Genomic DNA, 22,092 nt, shown 5'->3' on the forward strand with positions numbered 1-22,092 from the left:
TTTTCTAATGGCTAATATAATTATTACTACTATTAATATGATTACTATAAAGCTATTTTAGCCAGTTAAACGCGGCTGATGTGTCTCCTTTGTCTTTATTTGCTCTCTTTTTGATGAGTTCTTCTATTCCAGGGGTTTACATTGATGTGAACACAGAGGACAAATGGAAATGAGCTGGCATTTCGAGTCAATTGTGCTCTGCAGTGGGCATTGTCCTAACAAGTACACCCTAATGTAAACTGACTGACAGCACTGTAGGGATGTTTTTGCCACTTCACACCAGATGTGACAAAAAGCTTCCAGTATAGCCTTGAAGGAGCATGATGTAGGAGTCTAACGTCAGGGGAAATTAGGATTTTGCACCTTTTGGGGATGTAGATTTTTTTCCAATTCAAATATAATAATAGTAATGAATAGAACATCATCAGAATTAGGTTCATCGCCACTGCAAGTTAGGAAAACGTGTAAATTTGGTTGAAAATCTGTCATTTATTTCTATTGTAAAAATAGCCAACATGTTTCATTCATAATCAACCAATCAAAAAAATTCAGATTATAGTCACCAAGGCAACCGAGCAAAAACAGGAGTTGCCTGATTTCATTTATAGTGCACATTAAAATGAGTTCATTCATTTCGACGTTCTTAACTTTGTACCTTCTGGTGTTGGCCGTTCACTGTACCCCATCCAGTTTGAGGGTCCAGGCTTGTCCTGGTGTGTAAGGCAGCTCAGGTAAGACAATATTAAGGCCGGCATTGGGCTGGACTGGCGACCAGGATAAAGGCTTTGCGTACCCCAACAACATGACCTGGATGAGGGTCGAGAATGTGCGGTTAGAAGTCAGTCAGCCAGTTCCAAGGGCGTCCACTGAGTTTACCTTAGTGGCTGCTGATGTTTTGGGTTCCAAAAGTTGCACAGTGGGCTTGGGGGGTTTACTCGTCAAGGTGGCATATATGCTGCCCCCTTTGGACGTATACCTAAAAAAAAAAAAAAAAAAACTGCTTTCTGGACACTGCATCACATCCCATTTTAAATGTCCTCATGAAGAGGAAACACACAATTTAAGAAACTACAGTATTCAGGTACCTACCACACGGGTATCGAAGCGTTTTCCATCTGGACTCTCCAAGGTCTGGAAGAGTAGATTGCCTCGCCGTTGATTTGCAGCCAAGCACCAACTCCCCGCAGACGTTCCTCAAACACCACCGGGATCATTCCATCAGGAGTAGGCCCCACATTGAGGAGGTAGTTACCTCCCAGGGATACAGTCTGAACCAGATCCTAAACAGGAAACAGTTCAAACTATCAAATCTCAGGTACATACAGTATGTGGTCCTTGTGTCACGTGTCATCACCTCTATGATGGCGGGGAGGTCCATAAGCTCACTCAGCTTCATGTCACGGCGATAGCCCCAAGACAACGTGTCCACAGACGTGCATTTCTCCCACTTATGCTCGGGCAGGTGGCCTGGAGTATACTTGTCATCACAGTTGTAGTAACCCCCATGTTTACATGAACAACCGGCTCCCCATCTGTCATTGATGACAACTGTATCCTAGAACAGAAAGTCAACGTTTAAATGAATGAACAACAAAAACGGCAATTAGGAACCATACCTTAACAGGACTGTCATTGTAGAGCCAGGCTAGGAACTGTGTGGAGTTCCAGTATGTGTCCGGTGCCTCCCAGTCCCCATCAGACCAGATCACCTCAGGTCGGTACCTGCAGGATAGAAACTGTTAACCTTTCCATGAATCTGTTATGATGGAAACTGCAGGTGCGAGCACTTACTGACCTTACAACCATGTTATAAAGCTCTGGTAAAAGCTTATGCAGTACAAAGTGCTGTGTTTTGAATCCATTCTGCTTGTCAGTCAAGTAGAGAGGGTGGAACCACTCATATAAAGAGTTATAGAGTCCAAAGTGTAGTGACCTACGGAGGAATATTTCAAAATGAAGCACTTTCATTGTAGTTTGGTTGTTTCATAAGCATCAGGTATTTCTTAGGGGACCTACCGCTTGCGCACTGCCTCCCCCAGATCTCCAACAAGGTCTCTGTGGGGACCGGTATCAACAGAATTCCAGTTCCAAGAGTAAGGAGAGGCCCAGTTGGTAAAACCCTCATGGTGTTTGGCTGTCAAGACGACATACCTATAATGAACATACAGGGGAGCGTTTCAGCGAGGTTTAAATGTATGTTTATATACCAATGATTTTTGGTAAATGTGGGCCTCTAAATTCCAAAGAATTGTAAATTAAAAGTAGACAGCTTGATAATACATATGAACTGCGTAGCTAAAACAAGTAGTGACGAATCTGCCGATGGCTAAGAGAAGCTAGTTATGCAAAACAAACATTATAGAGCACTCACTTTGCTCCGGAAGTGTTGAATATGTCAGCCCACTCCTCTGGGTTGAAGAACTGGCCATGAAAATGACTAGCAAACTCGGGGTAGGTGAATCCCGGCGGGTAGTTTTTCGTCATAAATGACACACACTTGGGGTCTGGTGGTTCTTGACCTTGCCAGTGCCACCAGAACCACTCGCTGTTAAAGCCGGGCACGGAGAACACCCCCCAGTGGATGAAGATGCCCACCTTGGCCTCGTCGAACCAAGAGGGGAGCGGCCGGGAATCTAGACTCTTCCAGTCTGCTGTGTAGTGAGCTTCAGACGTTAAAGTGCCAAGTAAAACGGCGATAAATGCAGCTAACATGTTTTGGCTTATCGACGCTCACTTGCACACTCGCTAAATGCTCAAACACATTTACTTCCGCATATAATGATCTCATCGTGTAATGAGTCACGTGACTTCCAAATCCCCATTTTTGGGCTTATAACTACATTTCAATTGCTTAGCACCCCCTACCGACCCGGAGCCCACTCAATTCACGGCAATACATTAATAGACATTGCAATGAGGTGTAAAACATGGATTAATTTCAATGACTCCTCACTTATCCGTAGATGTAAGGATTATTGATGAATCAGATTTTGTAACCTAGTGGCAGATATATTTTTTAAATACAGCAGTTATATTTTATTATCAGGCAAAACACAAATTAGGTAAATACAATGCTTAAATTAAGCCATAAGGTCAAATAAAAACAAAAGTGCCACATGTGGTGGTTTTAAAAAATTGAAAATATAGTTGTCTAAACTGAATATCACAAAACTGCCTGCTGTCTTTAAGGTCAAAGTTTCAGGCATCATGACGAACTTTGATCCGGTGACTTGAGAAACGTCAGTGCCGCCATCTTGGCTCAACTATCCAGGCTTTTACCGCGTTGCGGTTGTGTGTTGTTACACGCAGAGTCTGTTGCAGCTTTATCCTTTGGTGGTTTGGACGACGAGCTCTCAACTTCGTCGTCCTTTCGGACCGCCGCGACCCGCCGGGAGGTCTTCCACATGTAGCCCAGCCGCTTCAAGGCCCGCTGGGTTGTTTTGCGCGAGATGGGCTTCTCAGCGATGCAGTTGTAGAGCCTCTGTATCTCCGTGACGCTCGCTCTGCTGTTGGCCTCCACCACTCGCTCCATTTGCTTCTCCCCGACCTCGTCGACGAAGCGTTTCCTTCCCCCGGATCGCTCGCTGCAAGTCTTCTTCTTGCCGCACCATTCCCGGTAAACACGGCACACGGCTGTCCTGGAGAAGCCCAACAGTTTGGCCGTGTCCGTGATGCTGCAGCCAGAGCTCCGGGCTCCGACTATCAGGCCCCTTTCGAACTCGGTCAAGTCCCGAGCCTTGCCCATATGTTACCGCCTGGACTGGGAGGCACAGATAAAGTTCTTTCAACAAGTCTTTACTTCTTTTTTTGTTTGTTTCAACGAGATAGGCAAGATCTCACTTTCTTCATTGCCTCAACGTCACTGAGATCTTCTTCTATGCTTTTTAAGAGTTTGCTACATTGGACTCACTGCCGCCCCCTAAGTTAGCTTATGTCACTACAGGGGTAATAACAACAGTACCTGTATTAGGAAAACCATACTTTTATGGTGTTTTACGAACATTTTGTAAATTCTTTCATTACTAGAAATGTTATTTGACTATACATGACTACTACTTAATTGTTACCATACATTATGACTTAAATGTCACTTATATATAACTTACATGATACTATATTGAAACTTAGTTATACATTAACTAATTTCAGTATTAACCTTTAATACTAAAAAAAATGCTATAAAAAGCACATCTTCCATCACATCACAAAACACCTTTTAAGAAGAATTTGCTCATTTTTATGCAGTTTTAATGAAAAAAAACTACATTTAGCACTCTTGCTCGGACACATGCTTCTGCTTGGTTTTCAGATAGCATGAATAAATGTAACAAACAGAATAACAGATATCAAATAACATACAGGCACGTCACATTGATTTTAGCACAACGGCATGCAAAGCGATTGGAACTAAGGAGAACATAATGTAAACTTATATGGAGAAAACAGGGACATTATTCCTAGTCACCATACAAAAAGGTGCAATTGGAACAGAAACTTGACTTTACAGTTAAGTCAATTTACACTTCTGTTTAAATACTGCTATAAATGTGCAGAGGGTGTTTTAATACTGGTCGGGGGAGGGTCAACCCATAATGCAAACATAATCCACACAACAATGCAAAAGTATAAGTGCATGAAAGTGCTTAAGTGTTAAGTATTCAAAAATGTGCAAGTTAAAATGGTGACATGTGTGGAAAGTACAAAAATTCATGATGGGAAAATAGTGCAAGAAAGTGCATGGAACTACTATAAGCAGTGAAGCAAAGGGGCCACAGGCACCGGTGGTCTGAAGGGTCCATTCTATGTCCTCATGATGAGCGCTGTTTTCCAGGTAGGGTAGCTCCTTCGTCAGGAACAGTGTCACTGGAACCTACTGTGGTGCCATCTTGGTGCAAAGAGTCCAGGTTTTGCCTACACGTGTCCATGTTGCACACCATGGCAAAATTTGAGCTCTCCGCGGGCCCACTTGGCTCAGTCCGGGACACCGGATCTCGCCGGGTAGGCCCCCGGCTGTACCCTAGCCGCTTCAAAACCCTCTGAGTGGTAGTGAGGGAGATGGGCTTTTCCACGCTGAAGTTGTACAACGACTGGATCTCCGTGATCGTTGCCTGGTTGTTGGCCTCCACCACTCGCTCCATTCGCTTCTCTCCATTTTCATCGACGAGGCGTTTCCTCCCGCAAGCCCCCCGGTCGCTGGAGGTTTTCTTTTTCCCGCACCATTCCCGGTACACTCTGGACACCGCCGTCTTGGAGAAGCCAAGCCGGTTGACTGTTTGGGAAATGCTACAGCCGGCGCTCCGGGCTCCAACGATAAGGCCCCGCTCGTATTCGCTTAAGTCCCGAGATTTGCCCATGTGTCCCGACCGTGGAAGATACTTCCCCTCCTTTCCTTCCACCTCCGACCTCCTTGGTTTCGATGGTACCTAGCTAAAAACACCAAGCTAAAAACATTAGCATCTCGTAAATAAAGCTCTTCTTTCACGGTTGGTTGTTTGGTACACGTGACTCGTGGACGCCCTCCTCAGGAAGCTTGTGTTACTACAGCGATGATTCATGACGCTTGGTGCTATCAGTTATAGATGGATCGATAAAAAGGTAGATCATTCTTGGCTCCCTTCTGTTTATAATGGTCTTCAAAAATATTTTTACAAAAAAAAGTCTTGCGAAAAAGGGAGGTGTCGACTTATATTCAAGTCAATACAGCATTTACAAAATCACAAATTTAAAGAGCTAGTAAAAACATTTAATTTTAGAAATATGCAGGCTCATCAATTTCACTGAAAGACGCCATGGATGCCAATACTTTACATGCAAACCTTAAGACATGGATGGCTTTGATTACATCATTTTAAAAATACCCATATATAAACCCATACTCAAACACGTAGAACTTCCGACAATACAAACAGTACTAAATATAATATCTTGCTCTTTACCTTCTTAAAAGTGACTGTACTTGCCCAATACACGGTGAAAGGACAGATGTTTGTTTTTGTGTTTCCCTTTAAGGTCTGAAACTGAAATACAATAGGCACGGCATGCAGTTCAGTGGTCACAATTCATAAGTTGGCAAAAATGTGCTTTCACCAAAGTGCTTAAACATAAATAGAAGGATGCGTGTGTCCCATGGTGGTGCAGTAAAACAGTAAAAAGTCCATGAAAGTGGGTGAAAAGGTAAGCACAGGGGCCACAGGCACCGTTTGTCTGAAGGCTCCAGGCGATGCTGCCCTCACCAACACTGTGATCCCTGCAGAGGTACACCAATCCTGGCCACAGTCTGATTGGAACTCATGGGGGCGCCATCTTGGTGAAACATCGCCTGGATTTTACTGTTTGTGTCCTGTTCTCGTTTGCTGAAGTCTGTGGATGCTTGGTGCTGTTCTTTCGGTAGCGATTTCTCATTAGGGCCAGACTGCGTGGTCCGGGCCACCGGATCCCTGCGGGGAGCCCTCCGACTGTAGCCCAGCCGCTTCAAGGCCCGTTGGGTGGTTTTGAGTGAGATCGGTGTCTCTGCGGTGCAGTTGTATAGGTTCTGGATTTCAGTCACTGTAGCCCGGCTGTTTGCTTCCACAACCCGTTCCATCCGCCTCTCTCCTATCTCATCGACGAGGCGTTTCCTTCCACCGGTGCCCCTGGTGCTGCAGGTCTTCTTCTTGCCGCACCATTCCCGGTAGATCCTGGACACCGCCGTCTTGGAGAAGCCCAACCGGTTGACTGTTTCTGAGATGCTGCAGCCGGCGCTTCGGGCTCCAACGATCAGGCCCCGTTCGAACTCGGTCAAGTCCCGAGACTTGCCCATGTTTCAGGTTGGGTGACAGCACAAATTGCAACCCACTACGTGTTTTTGTTTTGTTAAAGGCAGATTCTACCTTAAAACAATGACTGGCTGTAACTGAAGCTCTTCTTCCACGATTGTTTGTTACGTTTGACTCACTATCGCCCTCTTGAGTTAGCTCTTTGACGACCGTATATATATTTGCATAATTGTCGTCATGTTAGTAAAATAGAAGAGGAAAAAAAGTCATTATTAATTTACATGACTTTTTTTTATGAAAGAAATAAAATAAATCACTTCATTTCCCTTTTCTCTCATGAGTGCAACTGTGACAGAATTCGCCAGTAGATGGCGATGTTTCCCTTCTCATACGCTTGAGCGTTCAGCAATTTAGCATCAATGAAGGTTGGAATCAATTGGTTCAATATTCAAATTTATAAAATGGAAAGGAAATAAATATTTGTACACTTAGTACACCAACAAAACTCCAATCATCCATTCATTTTTGTACCGCTTGTCCTGATTAGGATCATGGATGAGCTGGAGCCTATCCCAGCTGACTTCTGGCGAGAGGTGGGGTATACCCTGAGCAGAGCACATATTGACAAACAACCATTCACGTTCCCACCTATGGACAATTAAAGGTCTCCAATGTGCATGTTTTGGGGATGTGGAGTACCAGGGAAAACACATACAGGCATGGGGAGAACATGCAAACACTACACAGCAGAGATGTTCTAATGGGATCTCCTGATTGTGAGCCAGAGGTGCTAACCACAAATCCATCATGCTGCGTACACTCTGCATAAGTAAAAAACTGATCAAATCACAAAAACTCACATTTATATGCTTATATGTATACTGTATATAACAAGTAATGAAGTTCAATAATTAATCATAATAATTGCCTTCAGACTTCAGAGTGTGACCTACATCATTGCAGGCAGCCAGCTGCTTTTCCAGCATCTGTTTCTCCACCAAATCCTCCACTCGGCCCACCTCCACCTCGTCCACGTCGTCCATGAAGCTGGACCAGTCGGTGCCCCCGTCTCCACGTTCTGTGGGCTCCCCTTGGCTGGCCGCGTGGACCGGTGTGGAGTCGGTGTGAGTGGTGGTCACGCAGTTGCAGCTGTCGCAGATGCCGTAGCGTCTCAAACCAGGAGATACGGTAGATCCGGTGAAGACACGCCTGCAGCTCTTGCACGACACAGGCAAGTCATGCCTGTGCACCTAATGGAGGGTTACAGTGAGTGATTAGAACCAAATTAACTTGTGAAGTCAGCAGCATAGCAAGGTCCGCTCTTACGCTCAAGGCATGGGTGCGAAGGTGCTCCTGCCTCGTGAACCTCTTGCCACACATGGGACAAGGGAAGGGTCTCTCTCCCGTGTGACAGCGAATATGCCTCTTCATAATGCCTTTCTGCTTGGCAGTGTACGGACAGAACGGGCATTTGTGGAGCTTAACAGGAACCAGCAAGTTATCTCCTACCAGAAGAGGGAGAAACAGTTCAACTCAACTTTACAAACTACAGTCATACCTGTAGGGTGCCATACCTGTATCCTCCCCGAGCCAATCAGACTGGATCTCCATCACAGATGACCCCACAAAGCTTAAACCATCCTCCACTCTGCCTGCTACCAAGCTGCTACCAGGGGCTCCTTGGAAAAAGCGCTGCCCCCCTCGCTCCACCTTTGGGCCTTCCCCCCTGGCCAGCATTTCCATGAGCTGCCTGGCGTTGAAAGAAGAGCCCACGAAGCAGCGCTCAGTGGACAGGCTGACACTTGGGGGAAGTTGTTTGCTATGATGAGGAAGCGAGGGTCCAGGATATGAAGCCAGATCTTTACTGTCGGGAGATTCTAAAAGCTCTTCATCCGGGTCGTACTCTATTTTGGGGTTCACTAACTCTGGCGTCAAAGCAGAGCATGAAGAAGAGGAGAGGTTAGCATGATCCATGTGTGGCTTTGGTCTTTCCTCACCAGAATGGCAGTCTTTGCTTGGAACTGGAGGGGTGTCATTGTGGATGGGCAAAGGGCTATGAGTTGGGTTTACAGATGCTCCATCTGTTTCTGTAAGCTGTGAACGAGGCTCCGCAGCCCCAAAGCTGCCGGGGTTTGTTGCAGCAGGAGTTCCACTGTCTGCAAGTCTGTACCGTCCTTCCTCTTCTGCATTCCCCTCCTCTGTTTTGCCCTCCTTGCCTTTGTTACATATTTCCAAAGATGAGCGGATGTACCCTTTGCAAAGGTTCACCAGATCAGTCATTTGCAAGTAGCTGGCTGCTGACATCACCTCGATTACATTGTTGCTGCTTAAGCACAAGCGGCCGGAGTAAAGGAAGTCTAAGATGGCAGAGAAGGCCTCAGCTGTGACTATGTCTAATGATGCTGTGCTGTGGCGCTGTCCACTGTCCTGAAATATGATACACACAATTAGCTTTCCTGTCATGGACAACACACATGTGAAGGCTATATAGCCCTACCTGTAAATAGTGAACCAAAAGAGCCCGAAAGTAACCGCTTCCCGCAAACAGCACATTACGGTGTGCCTTGAAGACACGACCCTCGACGAGGATGCTGCAATCACAGAAGAAGCCCCGCTTGCGCTGCTCGTTGAGCTCAAAAAGCAATTTGGGCAGGTAGTAAGGCACCTCCATGTCTAGACCTCAGTGGGCTCTGCCAAGAGAGAGGAAAGAACACATTTATTGCACTTTGGGTAGTGGGGGAAAAGGAAACATTCATCAGGTCTGTTTCCATTGTGTCACAGAATAAAAACAATAATAATGAAGTAGAATTATTGTTTCCTGTCTGTGTGAACACTTTATTTTTTTTAGGCCAGCATGTACAGTGTCTTGAATAGCTCCAGATTGTGTGTTTAACAAGTGGATGTCTATAACACGTATTCTTGCTTTAATACAACGGAAGCTATGTCAATACATTAGCGTTTCCATTGAAAATGTATTACAAGTTGCAGCCATGTATAAGTCAACGCTTGGGACCTTTATATATAACCACATGAAGTTAACGTGCAGTAGAGTTTGCCATACGTGACAATACTTAGAAACACAAGAGGTTATCCACTTGCTTCATTGTTTTTTTCCGGGTAGCTCATGTTGCTAAAGGCTAACCGCTAGCGACACAAACCCAGCACATTTGCAACCACCCGAAAGACCACGAGTACAATAAAAACATTTTAAAAACCTCTACCCTGGTGACTTACCCGCAAAAAAACGAACGAGCTCTCAATCTACCGTGTTCTTGAAAAGATTTCGATGTCCAAGGATATTTTTTGGGGGGTATTTTGAGACCGGAAAAACAGTTAATAGTACTTCCGGATGTAAGATGAATGACTGTTGTCAGTTGGCCAATCAGGAGTGGAGAGGCGTGGCCACACACAGGGGCGCTTGTTTCCTGGGTTAAATATATTTGAATTGTACTGCAAGAATGCATAAGAATGCATAAGAATAAGATACATGCATAAATAAATAAATGCATGAATACATGAAGTAAGAGTTATTTAAAATGTATACATTTCTATATTATTAGGGATAAAAAATATCTACCATATGGTAACAACAATTAAATACATGCCAAAGTATTCCATTTCACAAAGAAACTATTTTTTTGGCGGCAGTAAACAATTATTATTATTCATCGCCTTGCCACACCCACATATCCTATCCACAGCTCCTGGAAGTGACTTAAATGATATTTTCCCATGGCAAATGCACGCCTGGGAAAACCACATTGAAGATGTGCAGGCCATAAAAACATTATCATGAACTGGTTTCCATCTGTACAGGCTTTTATCTAAATAATTTGTTTACATGATATAGCAGAGGTTTGGAGCATGATATGTATAGCACTGAGCGAACTCTTCAGGGCAACAACAAAAAAAAAAAGATTTATGATTGACTCATGTAACATGATGCATTTACAGATCAAAGTCTTAAAAAGCAAACAGGCTTCATGTAAGGTTTGCATCCACGCTCTTTGTGTGTGTCAGCCGCACTGGAAGCCACAGTCTGGCACCGAGGCCCTGCAGCGGCGGCCCTCTCGCTCCTTGTGGTCTAGCAAGCACTCAGGCCTGCATTTTCCCAGGCTGAGACAACGCACCACGGTGGCAGCGCGAGCCACATTGGAAGTCTGATTAAAGACTCGGGACAATGGAGGGAGAGCGAGCCGAGGGATGGCAGTGGCATTTTCCATTCCTAGCGCCGTCTCCTTGGTGGGGTCGGGGAGTGGAGTTGGGGAGGGAGGGGGCAAGAATGTGCCTTTTGAATTATCCCAGAATCTGTGGAATTTAAAGCAAGACGACCCTCAACTGGGGATCAAAAAGCTAAGAGCGGAGTGGGGTGGATCAGTGGTGAAGTTGACGAAAAAAGTGAAAGATTTGCCTCTTTAGTTGCATTTTTATTTGTTACTGCTGGCCAATGAGCAACAGGCATGTAGTGTGTTTTGTCCTTTTATCCATCACGGTTGATCATTGAGACTCTAATACAGCAGGCGCCCCTCTTTATTTGGGAGACACCACTGTCCTCTGTATTGAGGGGGGACACCGTGCCTCTCGGTCTCTGTAATTATCATGTCTAACGCGTCTTCCTTTCTTCTCTCTCTGGAAGGCGGACTGAAATAAATCTGCCAGCCTTTTTATGATTGTATATTTAGCACAGTGGAGCCTTCCCACACCGCACGCTTCCGGTAGCGAAGGGCCCCCCCCAAAAAAACTGATGTGTTTGCCACAGTCGGAGCGCGACGATCAAAGCGTGTCGTGCTATATGCAGTTCGCCAAGCATCCTCAGACGCTGACCTCAAACATCACTCATGTCTGAGAGCGCCACTGTGTTTGTGCGGTACCGAGGCTCGTGTGTCGAGCTGCTTTCCTGCACACGTCTTGCCTTTCAGCAAGATACTTCGGTTTTGTTTCTTCTTTTACTTTTACAACATCCGTATCGAGCCTCCCTTGCACGGACATGCCAATGGCGGCAAATCGTAATTTTTCAGTTGAAATAGCATAGATACACAATTGACATAGATACACATCACAAATAAACACATGTATGGGAAACACTACATACTGTATACTGAATTCCACAATGATAAGAAATAACTAGCAAGAGTTGACCCCCTGGGGAGATAGGGGACCCCCTGTCATCTTATTACCATCATTATAAGGCTGCTCATATGAACCACATCAACGTGACATTCACTTGTATCTTTTCAATGGGACAAAAACCAGCTCCAAACTAACGGAATTACTTGTGGTAAAAAAAAAAGTCACATTAGGAGTCCGAAGACCAGAATCAAGGCGGCAAAGCGTGTAAACAAGGATGCAAGAAGAGTGGAGTGGGAGTACAGGAGCGATCAAACGCGCTGGTGTCGATCGGTGCTGCATGTGTCAAGCTCAATAGAAGAGGCGTCCTTTTAGCGGCAAACCCTATGTGACACAGCAGAAGTGTAAGATTTGCCGCCGCATGCTGATCGGTTTTTGTGACCGGCTTTGAAATGCGTTTATCGGCCTAAGCCGATCACATGCTTTTTACGGACATTGTAGTAGTAGTAGTGATCATACTTTTATAGTTTTATACAATTTCACACAAGCAGTGTAAATGACAGTTCCCATAAAATATTTAAGACCACTCAAATTTTGAAATCTGCCACATCCCATCACACTCATTATAATCTCTACTGGCAAAGCTAAAAATGTCTGAGCAATGCAGCTCAGCGATGGCATTTTGTTTTGTTTTTTTTAAGTTGACATGTTTTTTTGGCAGCTTGCGGCCGCTCCTCTGAGACGCCACGGGGGTGACGTGTCAACGGACGCCTCCCTGATAATGGGAGGTGTTCCGTTATAAGAGGGATTTGGAATACTAAGAGGCTGTCAGAGAGCTGGCTGCACCCTAGGGTGTCGAGGAGGGGGCGGTGTCAAACAGGGATGCGGCACCCTCTCTATAAGGCCGCGAACAAATACGTTCTTGACAAATTATGATGTAACTAGAAAACTCTAGTTAGTGGTTAGTACACAGTAATAGTTAACACTATCTGCTCCCTTCTTGAAATGAAGCACATGTTTTCATTTATCACTTTCTCTTTCTTCTGGGCCCGTGTGTGATGTGCAAGTCACAATGAAATGATTACGGGCCGGCGTGCCGTTGAGACATGGCACTGAGCGACATTCTTCTCGCACTTAAAAATAGAAACCGCCTGCTTTTTTGTTCACTGGAAGACATCTTGGGCATCAAGTTTTTTTTTCCACTACACTTTCTCCCTTTTATATTACTGTAGTTATCATCTGAGTGTGGGAACAGCTTGTCTTTAAGAACTGCGGAAAGTCAAAAGTCAAACAAAAATTTGTAAGCAAGTCTGGGGTCTCAGTGTGTTCCTTATCATTATTTCCTTCATTCATTTTCTACCGCTTATCCTCACAAAGGTCGTGGGGGTGCTGGAGCCTATCCCAGCTGTCTTTGGGCGAATGGCGGGGTACACCCTGGACTGGTTGCCAGCCAATCACAGGGCACATATAGACAAACAACCATTCACACTCACATTCATACCTATGGACAATTTGGAGTCGCCAATTAACCTAGCATGTTTTTGGAATGTGGGAGAAAACCGGAGTCCCCGGAGAAAACCTACGCATGCACAGGGAGAACATGCAAACTCCACACAGAGAGGGCCGAGGGTGGAATTGAACCCAGGTCTCCTAGCTGTGCGCGCTAACCACTCTATCCACTTGGCTGCCATGAATCAATGAAGTCTTAACAGCAATTTCATGCTAATGTAAGCAGCATGGCCAATGGCTAGCATGATAATAAAACTGTATCTGCCCACACTCTGGCTAAATGAGTGTATACCTTGGAGGTCAGCTGTGTAAAACTGCAGGCTTCACAACACATCATAAAATGAATCCTAGGGCTCAGCTTATTTAACACCCAAAAGGTCCCATATTATGCAAAACTGAATTTTTCAAAATGCTTTTGTGTTAAAAAAAAAAAAAGCAGGCTTTCCTACACATCTTAAAATAATGCAATGTTTGTGTTCTCCTGTCCTACTTTCATGTTACATTGTTACATGTGCTGAAATTAAGTATGTTGCTTCTTGGAGACACACAACCTGGGAAAAGACAAGGGCGAAAGCTCATTAGCATTAAAGCAACAGACACACAGTAGGGGTTTGCTAACATTTTTCAGTGATATAAATTCCAGCATCATGGCGCGATTTTGGCCAACACACTTCCTGTCCACCATTGTGGGACCGTTGTTGAAAGATATTGTAAAATGATATAATAAATGTTACAATGTGTGACCTTTGAAACATAGCATGTGCAGTTTTTAAAGGCTTTATGATGACGGTGACAGTTTGAGCCTGTAAGTAATTCATTGACTTGCCATTATTTCCTATGGGAAAAATTATTTGCGACAAACATGCGGGATGTCTGAGCAAATGATGATCCCTGATGAGAAAAAAGACGGAAAACATGAGGGAGACAGAATGGAAAGGGGGATGGATTGGTGGGAGGAAGATGTCTATTGGGGGGGAAATAACGCAGATCAGTCAGCGGGAGTGAAGGGGGGGGTCGGGAGGGGAAACATTCGCCCTTGCCCACATTAAAGCCATAAAAAAGAAAACAAACAGAAAAACATGTCTGACATAAAGAGGCTGGTTTCCGCGGCGACAGCACAATGGCTGCCTGTGGCTCCTCGGGGCCCTCGCCATCTCGTCTGGGGCCCGGCACCAGCGAAAGTCACCGCAGTCCCATCAGTGTGTGTCTGTGTGTGTGTGTGTGAAACATGGTGAATGTCATCATGCTCAATGCTGTGGGAACGGCCATGAAAGAGACCCCACTCAGAAGCCACAAAAGCTCCTTTCTGCGTCTCCTCGCCGCCTTTTAGCCTCTCTATTTATCTTTGCACGGGGGAGCCGGATGAGGAGGGAGGACTTTCTCTCTGTCTTGCACCGTGACAAGCAGACTGAGGCATGACTGCTGCCCTCAGGCACCCATGACAGACACCTCACAGTCCTAAACACATGAGCCTACCTTCCTCCCAGCAAGCTCCTTGGAATCTAACTTTGAAAACAATCCAGACTACTAAATACCCAAATCATCCTTGTTAATGTCTCGTATATCCAAACAAGCAGAGAGTGAATCAAGGAGCACTGGAGACACAGACATCCATCCCATCATGGATCCAGTTTGGTGGACATTGCCAAGCCACTCTGGTGCCAGTTCCCACGCCAATCCTAGCTAGCAGACTTTGAAGACCTTTTTCATGTCTGATGCTGAAAGTATAGGTTTAGTGAGGCATTAATACACTGAGTGATGTTAATATGAGCATGCCTCTCACTGGCTAAAACAACTGGATGATTAGAGAGGCTAAAATTACAGCTATTGCATACATGGCAAAGACAATATGTCATTAAAGGCTTTAATAGTCATTCTTCAATACAAATATGCAGCATATCTTCTTCAAACCAAATGACTGGGCGCTCTCAGCATGTTCTCATGGTAATGGATTGTAATTTAGGGAAAAGTGCATCCACACATTGGCCATTCAGCATTCACGGTTGAATCAGTGGTCATTTATAAATTGGTGATAATAAAAGTAAAGCCCACAATCTAAGTCTATGTCTTTATGCTTTACAGGTCATGGTTTTTTTTTGCACTTTGGCGGTTCTGGTCCATGATGTATCATGATCACTCCTTAGTGGTGAGTATGTATACATTTGATTATTTAACATGGCTTTATTCATTATTTAGGAACAATTAGCATTTAGTGTGCGAGTGTGAATGGTTGTTTGTCTATATGTGCCCTGTGATTGGCTGGCCACCAGTCCAGGGTGTACCCCGCCTCTCGCCAGAAGACAGCTGGGATAGGCTCCAGCACCCCCGCGACCCTCGTGAGGGTAAGCGGTAGAAAATGAATGAATTAATGAATGAATGAATCTAATATAATAATTCACTTAAGTAGAAGTCATTTTTATTGCAAATATTGATACACAATGTGCTGTACATATCAACGCACACGGTGTTCTAATATAGCTGCAGGAGTCAAGCATGGTTAGCCGGGTGTTTGTCTTATACGTTTTGTTCACATTCGTGTGAAAGATTTCTGTGAGCGTGAGCGGGCGCGTGAGTGAAAATTGTAAAAGTATGAGCTTGTTAATTTCGCCTTGTTGTGGTTTGGAGGGATGTGGCGCAGAGGACTCAAAATAGCTGATCAGGACTGGCAGAAATCTTGCCGAATTCCATCTCATCAGCTCTCAGATCTCTCCCTCTTATGTCTGCACACACTCTGAAACTATTCTCATATTTAACTCATTTAGTTTCTTCATTCATCTTCTTAATCGCTTGTGTTTTTCATACAAGTTGCGTCACTCTGGAACAAGCAGCAAGTGTGGCTAGCTCAGATCCGTAAGTGAAAACAGAATGGGGAATGCATAGGAAAAACAAGCAGTTTTGCAATACTAATTGGGGGAAAGAATGAATGAGGGCTTCCTCAGCAAATGCAACAATGGGACATATTTTTTTGACACAGTAGTGTCAATTTTATGAAAACATTTGAGCTGTCAAATTATTCTTAATTTAAATCAAATTGTTCACAATTTTCAAATTAATTCATTACAGTTAACCACCATTTGCCACTATGTTTGAAATATGCCAAATTCTGCTGTATTTGATGAAGGCATACATATATGCATACTTTATATTTCACCTTAAAAACCTAATTTGTGGGCCTAAAATCGCATTGCATTATTTTGAACTCATGGGGATACCTTTATTTGAATGAGTGAGTACACATCAAGGCAATTTAAAGGGCTTCAGATGACTTACAAAATCATCTAAAAGAGGATAATTTGCTAAGTGAGAAAGACGTTTTATGCTCAAAGCACCCAAACAAGCACGAATAGGGGCTACAACATCTTGGACGCAATCGTTGTGGTATGTTTAAACGAACACACCCTTCCAGTCTGCCAAGCAGGAAGAAACACACTCAGCTGGGCATTGTGTCCAAGGGTGCATGCCACTTAGCCCTTAGTCTTTTTCACACACACGCACATACACACACACACGGCGCCAGGCTCTCGTGTTTCCATGGTAATCTGCACCAGCGATCTTCCCACGGTGGCTGTGGAAGCCGACGGCTGAGTGTTGCACAGAAGCGCATGTGTGAATGAAAGGAGCTCGCTTCATGCGTGTGTGTGCAAAGAGATGGCTGTCCTGTTCGGTGAAGAAGCAGATGTTCAGACACTCACTGGACTGATAGCACTCTTGACCCTTCGTGTCCACTACCCCTGTGGGCTGCCATCTTGCTTTGTTTTCACACCTTGACTCCTGTCCGGCAGCTAAAAGCACTTTTACAAAGAGATCCCGCCAAACAGATGCATAAGAGATGCATAACAGAAGTGCCAGCATTTTTTGTCCAAAGCTGGGATAGGCTCCAGCATACCCGCTAGTGAGGATAAGCGGCATAGAAAATGGATTTGAGCGATCTCTGTGTAAAACAGGCTTCTTATGGCAACTTTGAAGGTGAAAAATTGCCGTTTTGTTGTGGTGTCATTTCTTACAATTTTCCACCAACAGACGTCATATCATGTGACAGTCACGTCTCCCTATCTGTTGTGTTGAAAACAATTATCACCGTCCAAAAAGCCGAGCTGCAGCACGGGGAAAAGGCTGGAAAATGTCGACTTTAAGAGGAAGAAATGTGGCTTTATTTACACTGCATGCATAGACACATACAGTAGTATGGCATGAACAAACGACCATCACACCGATAAAAACATTTCTCTTCTCACACAATGACATGTGTGACACACAGAAATGTGATCTATCCATCACGCAGGTGATGGAGTCCATCACGCTCCATCATTCCCACACTCCTCACCTCTCTCCACCACAAATTAGTACTGCCATTGTTCTACACCAGCACACAATTAAAGCAACATGAGAAGAAAGAAGGAAGGAAGAGAGCAGGATGAGACCGAGGGCTAATTGACAGAGGGCGACAGAGCAAAGGGGTGGAAGGGACAGGGTGGTGGTGGTTGTTGAGGGGGGATGTGACAAGCTGGGGAAGGCCAGATTAAAGGGAGGGAGGAGGGACATGGAAAGGAGGCGTGGGGGGGGGGGGGTAGAAGAGAGGGAAGGAGGGATGGAGCCAAAACTGGCAACCCTGCTCAAACTGCCAAACGTTGTCACTGGGTGGCTGTGACAAGGAGACGAGATGCCAGAGGGAGACAAATAGAAGCTTGGGAATTCTCGCCACTTTGTCATGGGCCCTCGGGGGTCGATCGAGTGGCACCAGCACTAGCCAAGCAAAGGAGACGGAAGACAGACGGGTGGAAGGAACACTTACTCAAGCAGAAGGCTTCTTATAAGGAGGAGACTGGTCCAGCGGGAGGCAAATCGTCAGCGTGGCGCCCTCTACGAGCAGAAAGGAAGAACAAGAGCATCGGCCGTGTGGCGATTCCTCGTACAGGGCCGGCGAGATGAAGAGACCTCACGACTACAGCTCCGAGGAGTCGGACACAGACGAGCTGATTGACGTGGGACAGGAGGACAGCTACTGGTGAGCATCCACTGCTTTAGCACACCTGACATAAGGACACAAGTATATGGAATGAAGAAATTGAGATAAGTTGGTAGAAATGACAAGATTAGTGATTAGTGATTATGTGTGTATGTATATGTATGTATATGTTTGTGTATGTATATGTATATATATGTATATATATATATATGAGAAAGAATAATGTAACATAGTATGCATGTCTGAAATAAATTAAGAAGAAGAAGAAGACACTAGTGCTGTTAATGAATTTAAAAACTACTGCTTTTGAACACATAATAATAATATCCATCAAACTTGCAACTACAAATTTATGAAAAATGCATTAAAAACACAATTGGGAACCTAATTCTTTTTATTTTTTAGGCTGATCACAATGTTAGGTACCCAGACACACTTAATAAGGTCTTTTCCATTCTATAGTTGCACTGAGGGGTCTATAATAATAATAATGGAATATTACAGGAAATAGCTGCTACTATGATGCACTGCAGTTGCACACCACCCCAAAACGCCGGCACAATAATAAGCATGTTAAATTCCACAAATATTGCTGAAAAATGAGCATTATTATCTTTGTAAAGGCTGATTTTTGATGCGTAGTTCTTGTACTGGATGTTGTAGTCATACTTGGAAAACCATAATAAATATAGAGGAGAAGAGGAGGACATGCAGGCCCTTAATGACTAAATAAGAATATGTTGTATTGGAACGTACTGTGGGAATTATCATAGAGGACGGCGACAGCATCACTCGTCACAGATTCCAACTTATTTGTCAGCGTGTGTTTGCATTCGCAGGAATTCTGGCGACACCGCAGGGCCCTCAGCGAGGCCGTACGTGACATGAAAGACGGCCCTCGGGGTCAATCAAATTGCCGCGTGACATGCGAACAGAAGACAGCGTCGGCCCTTTCAAGTGGGAGCCATCAAACGGCGATCTAAACAAAACCACACGGCTAAATTGGCAGCGGTAAACGTCTAACAAAAACACAATGGGGACAAAGTTGGCGCTGGAATAGCTGTCATGACACTCCCGTGAAGAGAGCAGAGCGTGCAAACCGACATGTACGGAGCTGGGATGGTGGCCCGTGAGAGCCAACGCATGGCCCAGAGGCTCTATAATCATCTACATAAACACTTTTAAGCCAAACAGCCCGAGTCGTCCCTCTCCTGAGGCCGACAAGATGTAATCCAATTGAAGAGCTCTGATGTGCCATGCTGCCTCTGCGTCATATTAAAGACGGGGTAATCAGAACAATATGTCGACTCACCATTTATTCTGCTGAATCATGCAGCCCAGTCACCGGGTCCATGTCCCCTGGCAGCGCTTCACAGATTCTGGCCCGAAAGAAGAGAAGGGGGGTGAGTGCATTAAACCCTCAGGCCTGACTTTATAGTCTGACATGTGGTTGAACAAAAAAAAATACATTTGTCTACAACTTTGATTTTTTGGAAAACAACCAGTAGAGTGACAGCTTGCTAAGTTTGATACTCACTCCGCATTAATGGTATTGTTACTTTGTGTCTTTTCCTGAAGAGACTTTCTTCTGGTTATATAACAAATGCTTATTACTGTGAGAATGTTGTTTTTTTTAGCCTAGAATGTGGTGAAAACTTATATTAAAAAGGATTTGTGGTCAATAACGAACATATTTCACTGCTGTTGTTGTCGTGTAGATCATAGAGAAGAGGCGCAGGGACCGGATCAACCACAGCCTGTCTGAGCTAAGGAGGCTGGTACCAAGTGCCTTTGAGAAACAGGTAATGTCTCAAGATGAATTATTTTAGATTTAGTCGGTTTTTTGAAATGTCAATCAGAATTTTTAGCAATGGGTGGGTATTTTTCGGTATTTTTTTGGATGAGATTTAGATCATATACAGCAAAAATCTGCATGGGATAGCCCATCTGACCTATTCAGACTCTAAAATCTCAGTCAAATCTCATCAGATTATGTTGCAATTTGTAGTACTTTACTTATACTGTATACAATCTTATTGCATTATGTTCCTCAAAACATGAACATTAGAGGAACTGGAATATTTTCTCTTTAAGGTCCAGGGTCCCAGTTGTTGAGCCTTGGTGGAGGTCTGCAATTGTTTGTTTTCCAAATAGAATCATTGAGGTTTTTCTGTTCAGGGCTCCTCTAAATTGGAGAAAGCAGAGATTCTGCAAATGACTGTGGACCACCTCAAGCTTCTGCATGCCATGGGTGGGAAAGGTAAGATATTGCTCCCAACTTCTTGAAAAAAAAAAGTATTTTGTGCTTTTTTTTTTCATTTTGGTCACCCACTTTGTGGCAGGGTACTTTGACGCGAGGGCCCTGGCAGTGGACTACAGGACTCTGGGCTTCAGGGAGTGTGTTGGAGAGGTGGTGCGGTATCTCAGCTCCCTTGAAGGAGACTCCCCAGACCCGATTGGAGCCCGCCTGGTCACCCACCTCTCCCAGTGTGCGAGCGAGCTGGACCCCCTTCTCCTTCAGTCGCCCCCAAGCTCCACTTTGCCCTTCCCTCCTTGGCCCTGGGTGTCCTTCCCCCAGATGTCCTCCACCCTGCCACCCGCCTCCTCCTCCCCGCCGTTCCCCAGCGGGCGAAGGGATATCGCCCTGATGGGGAGCTACCCCCCACCCGCCTCCCTCCGTCTCGCGCCGCTGGTCGGCTGCCAGCAGGGGATGCCACCTCTCCTAGCCCCCACCGCACTGGCCAGCGTTCACAGGCTGCCATCCCTTGCCGCGTCCCCATCTTCAGGCCCGTCCAGGCCCACCCAGGCCTCCCCACACAGCAGGACCTCGCCTCTCCCTCCCGCCCCTTCCGCTTCCTCTCCACCAACCGTACCGCCCCTCATCTCTTTCAGACCGTTTGCACCTCTGGGGTCTCCCACAGTCCAACGCAGGGGCTTGAGTGGCAAGTCGGGCCAAGGATGGGGGACTGAAATTGGAGCTTTTTGAAGACTTTGATCAAATCCCAAATGAACTATGCAAAAGCATTTGAGGACAGTCTGTGTCTTTTTACGACTCTACAAGCCATATGAGACTGAACCTTTGAGATAATGACAAACAACGACCATTAACAAATAGAAGAATGTTCAACAGAGCCATATGTGGATGTTTAACTCAGATTATGGATTTTTCAACTGTGACGTTTGTATTAGTTCCCAAAATCATTTATACATAAGATTATTGTGTATGGCAAAGAATGTTTTGGATAAAAAAAATGACATAAAGACAAAGTGCCTTTCACGTTTGGTTGTGTTTATTATTGACGTGTTTTTGCCTCCACCATAATTCACATTACATACAAGTTTTTCTTACATATTTTGTCATTTATTTTTCATTTGAACCTTCAGAATATTTTGACTTCATACTTGTGATAAAGCAATATTTTCTTGTCAAATTGACATTTTTGTTTTATTCGAGCATAACAGAATTATTTTTTTCCCTGTGTGGCTCCAGTACCCTTATCTTAACACATTTATAAGTTTACGTCGGTAATACTGATGTCTACCTCATAATTTCCTGAGTTTAATGTCTTATTATACTGACTTTTTCCACACATTTGCGGTAATACTTACACATAAGTATTATTAACTGGTGTCTATGTAACATCGTTGGGTATACGTGCCAAGGAAAACTGCATTAAATTCTGAATGCAGCTTATTTAATGAGAACAAATGAGTACCATTGAATGTGTGCAACTTGGCGCAGACCTAAATTGATTTTGTTGGGCCTTGGTGGAGTCCATCAAATGTAGTTTGTGA

General features: G+C 44.6%; 3 protein-coding genes across 4 annotated transcripts; 1 reads left to right on the plus strand and 2 right to left on the minus strand.

The window, feature by feature from the left end:
* Positions 1 to 21: 21 nt before the first annotated feature.
* Positions 22 to 2,804, minus strand: LOC131101335 (tissue alpha-L-fucosidase-like). Its single transcript, XM_058046311.2, has 8 exons — positions 2,372 to 2,804; positions 2,017 to 2,151; positions 1,796 to 1,933; positions 1,617 to 1,722; positions 1,355 to 1,555; positions 1,090 to 1,280; positions 877 to 976; positions 22 to 807 (listed from the first exon to the last, which is right to left on the minus strand). Exons 1-8 carry the CDS (start codon positions 2,710 to 2,712, stop codon positions 673 to 675), a joined length of 1,347 nt encoding a protein of 448 aa, XP_057902294.2. The 5' UTR covers positions 2,713 to 2,804; the 3' UTR covers positions 22 to 672.
* Positions 2,805 to 7,207: 4,403 nt separating this feature from the next.
* Positions 7,208 to 10,140, minus strand: zbtb8b (zinc finger and BTB domain containing 8B). Of its 2 annotated transcripts, XM_058046310.2 has the most exons (5): positions 9,990 to 10,140; positions 9,253 to 9,445; positions 8,330 to 9,182; positions 8,082 to 8,260; positions 7,211 to 8,005 (listed from the first exon to the last, which is right to left on the minus strand). In XM_058046310.2, the coding sequence occupies exons 2-5, from the start codon at positions 9,424 to 9,426 to the stop codon at positions 7,667 to 7,669; spliced, it is 1,545 nt and encodes a 514-aa protein (XP_057902293.2). In that variant the 5' UTR covers positions 9,427 to 9,445; positions 9,990 to 10,140; the 3' UTR covers positions 7,211 to 7,666. The 2 variants fall into 2 exon arrangements, with proteins under 2 accessions (XP_078648159.1, XP_057902293.2); XM_078792033.1 differs by lacking the exon at positions 9,990 to 10,140 and having other exon boundaries at positions 7,208 to 8,005; positions 9,253 to 9,433.
* Positions 10,141 to 17,945: 7,805 nt separating this feature from the next.
* On the plus strand, positions 17,946 to 21,572 carry heyl (hes related family bHLH transcription factor with YRPW motif like). Its single transcript, XM_058047135.2, has 5 exons — positions 17,946 to 18,336; positions 19,634 to 19,700; positions 20,016 to 20,099; positions 20,476 to 20,557; positions 20,640 to 21,572. The coding sequence occupies exons 1-5, from the start codon at positions 18,257 to 18,259 to the stop codon at positions 21,281 to 21,283; spliced, it is 957 nt and encodes a 318-aa protein (XP_057903118.2). The 5' UTR covers positions 17,946 to 18,256; the 3' UTR covers positions 21,284 to 21,572.
* The last annotated feature ends 520 nt before the right edge of the window (positions 21,573 to 22,092 follow it).

Source organism: Doryrhamphus excisus, linkage group LG7 (assembly GCF_037039965.1).
Source record: "Doryrhamphus excisus strain RoL-2023G ecotype Guam linkage group LG7, RoL_Dexc_Guam_v1.1, whole genome shotgun sequence".
In the NCBI taxonomy this organism is placed as follows: Eukaryota; Metazoa; Chordata; class Actinopteri; order Syngnathiformes; family Syngnathidae; genus Doryrhamphus; species Doryrhamphus excisus.

Coding starts and splice junctions, on each gene's coding strand:
- LOC131101335 (XM_058046311.2), bottom strand. CDS start 2,712: ATGTTAGCTGCATTTATCGCCGTTTTACTTGGCACTTTAACGTCTGAA. Junction 1,281..1,354: donor ACCTCCCCGCCATCATAGAG/GTGATGACACGT, acceptor TTTCCTGTTTAG/GATCTGGTTCAGACTGTATC. Junction 977..1,089: donor AACGCTTCGATACCCGTGTG/GTAGGTACCTGA, acceptor TTTTTTTTTTAG/GTATACGTCCAAAGGGGGCA.
- zbtb8b (XM_078792033.1), bottom strand. CDS start 9,426: ATGGAGGTGCCTTACTACCTGCCCAAATTGCTTTTTGAGCTCAACGAG. Junction 8,261..8,329: donor TTGGCTCGGGGAGGATACAG/GTATGGCACCCT, acceptor CTCTTCTGGTAG/GAGATAACTTGCTGGTTCCT. Junction 8,006..8,081: donor TTCGCACCCATGCCTTGAGC/GTAAGAGCGGAC, acceptor ACCCTCCATTAG/GTGCACAGGCATGACTTGCC.
- heyl (XM_058047135.2), top strand. CDS start 18,257: ATGAAGAGACCTCACGACTACAGCTCCGAGGAGTCGGACACAGACGAG. Junction 19,701..20,015: donor CCCGAAAGAAGAGAAGGGGG/GTGAGTGCATTA, acceptor GTTGTCGTGTAG/ATCATAGAGAAGAGGCGCAG. Junction 20,100..20,475: donor CAAGTGCCTTTGAGAAACAG/GTAATGTCTCAA, acceptor TTTTCTGTTCAG/GGCTCCTCTAAATTGGAGAA.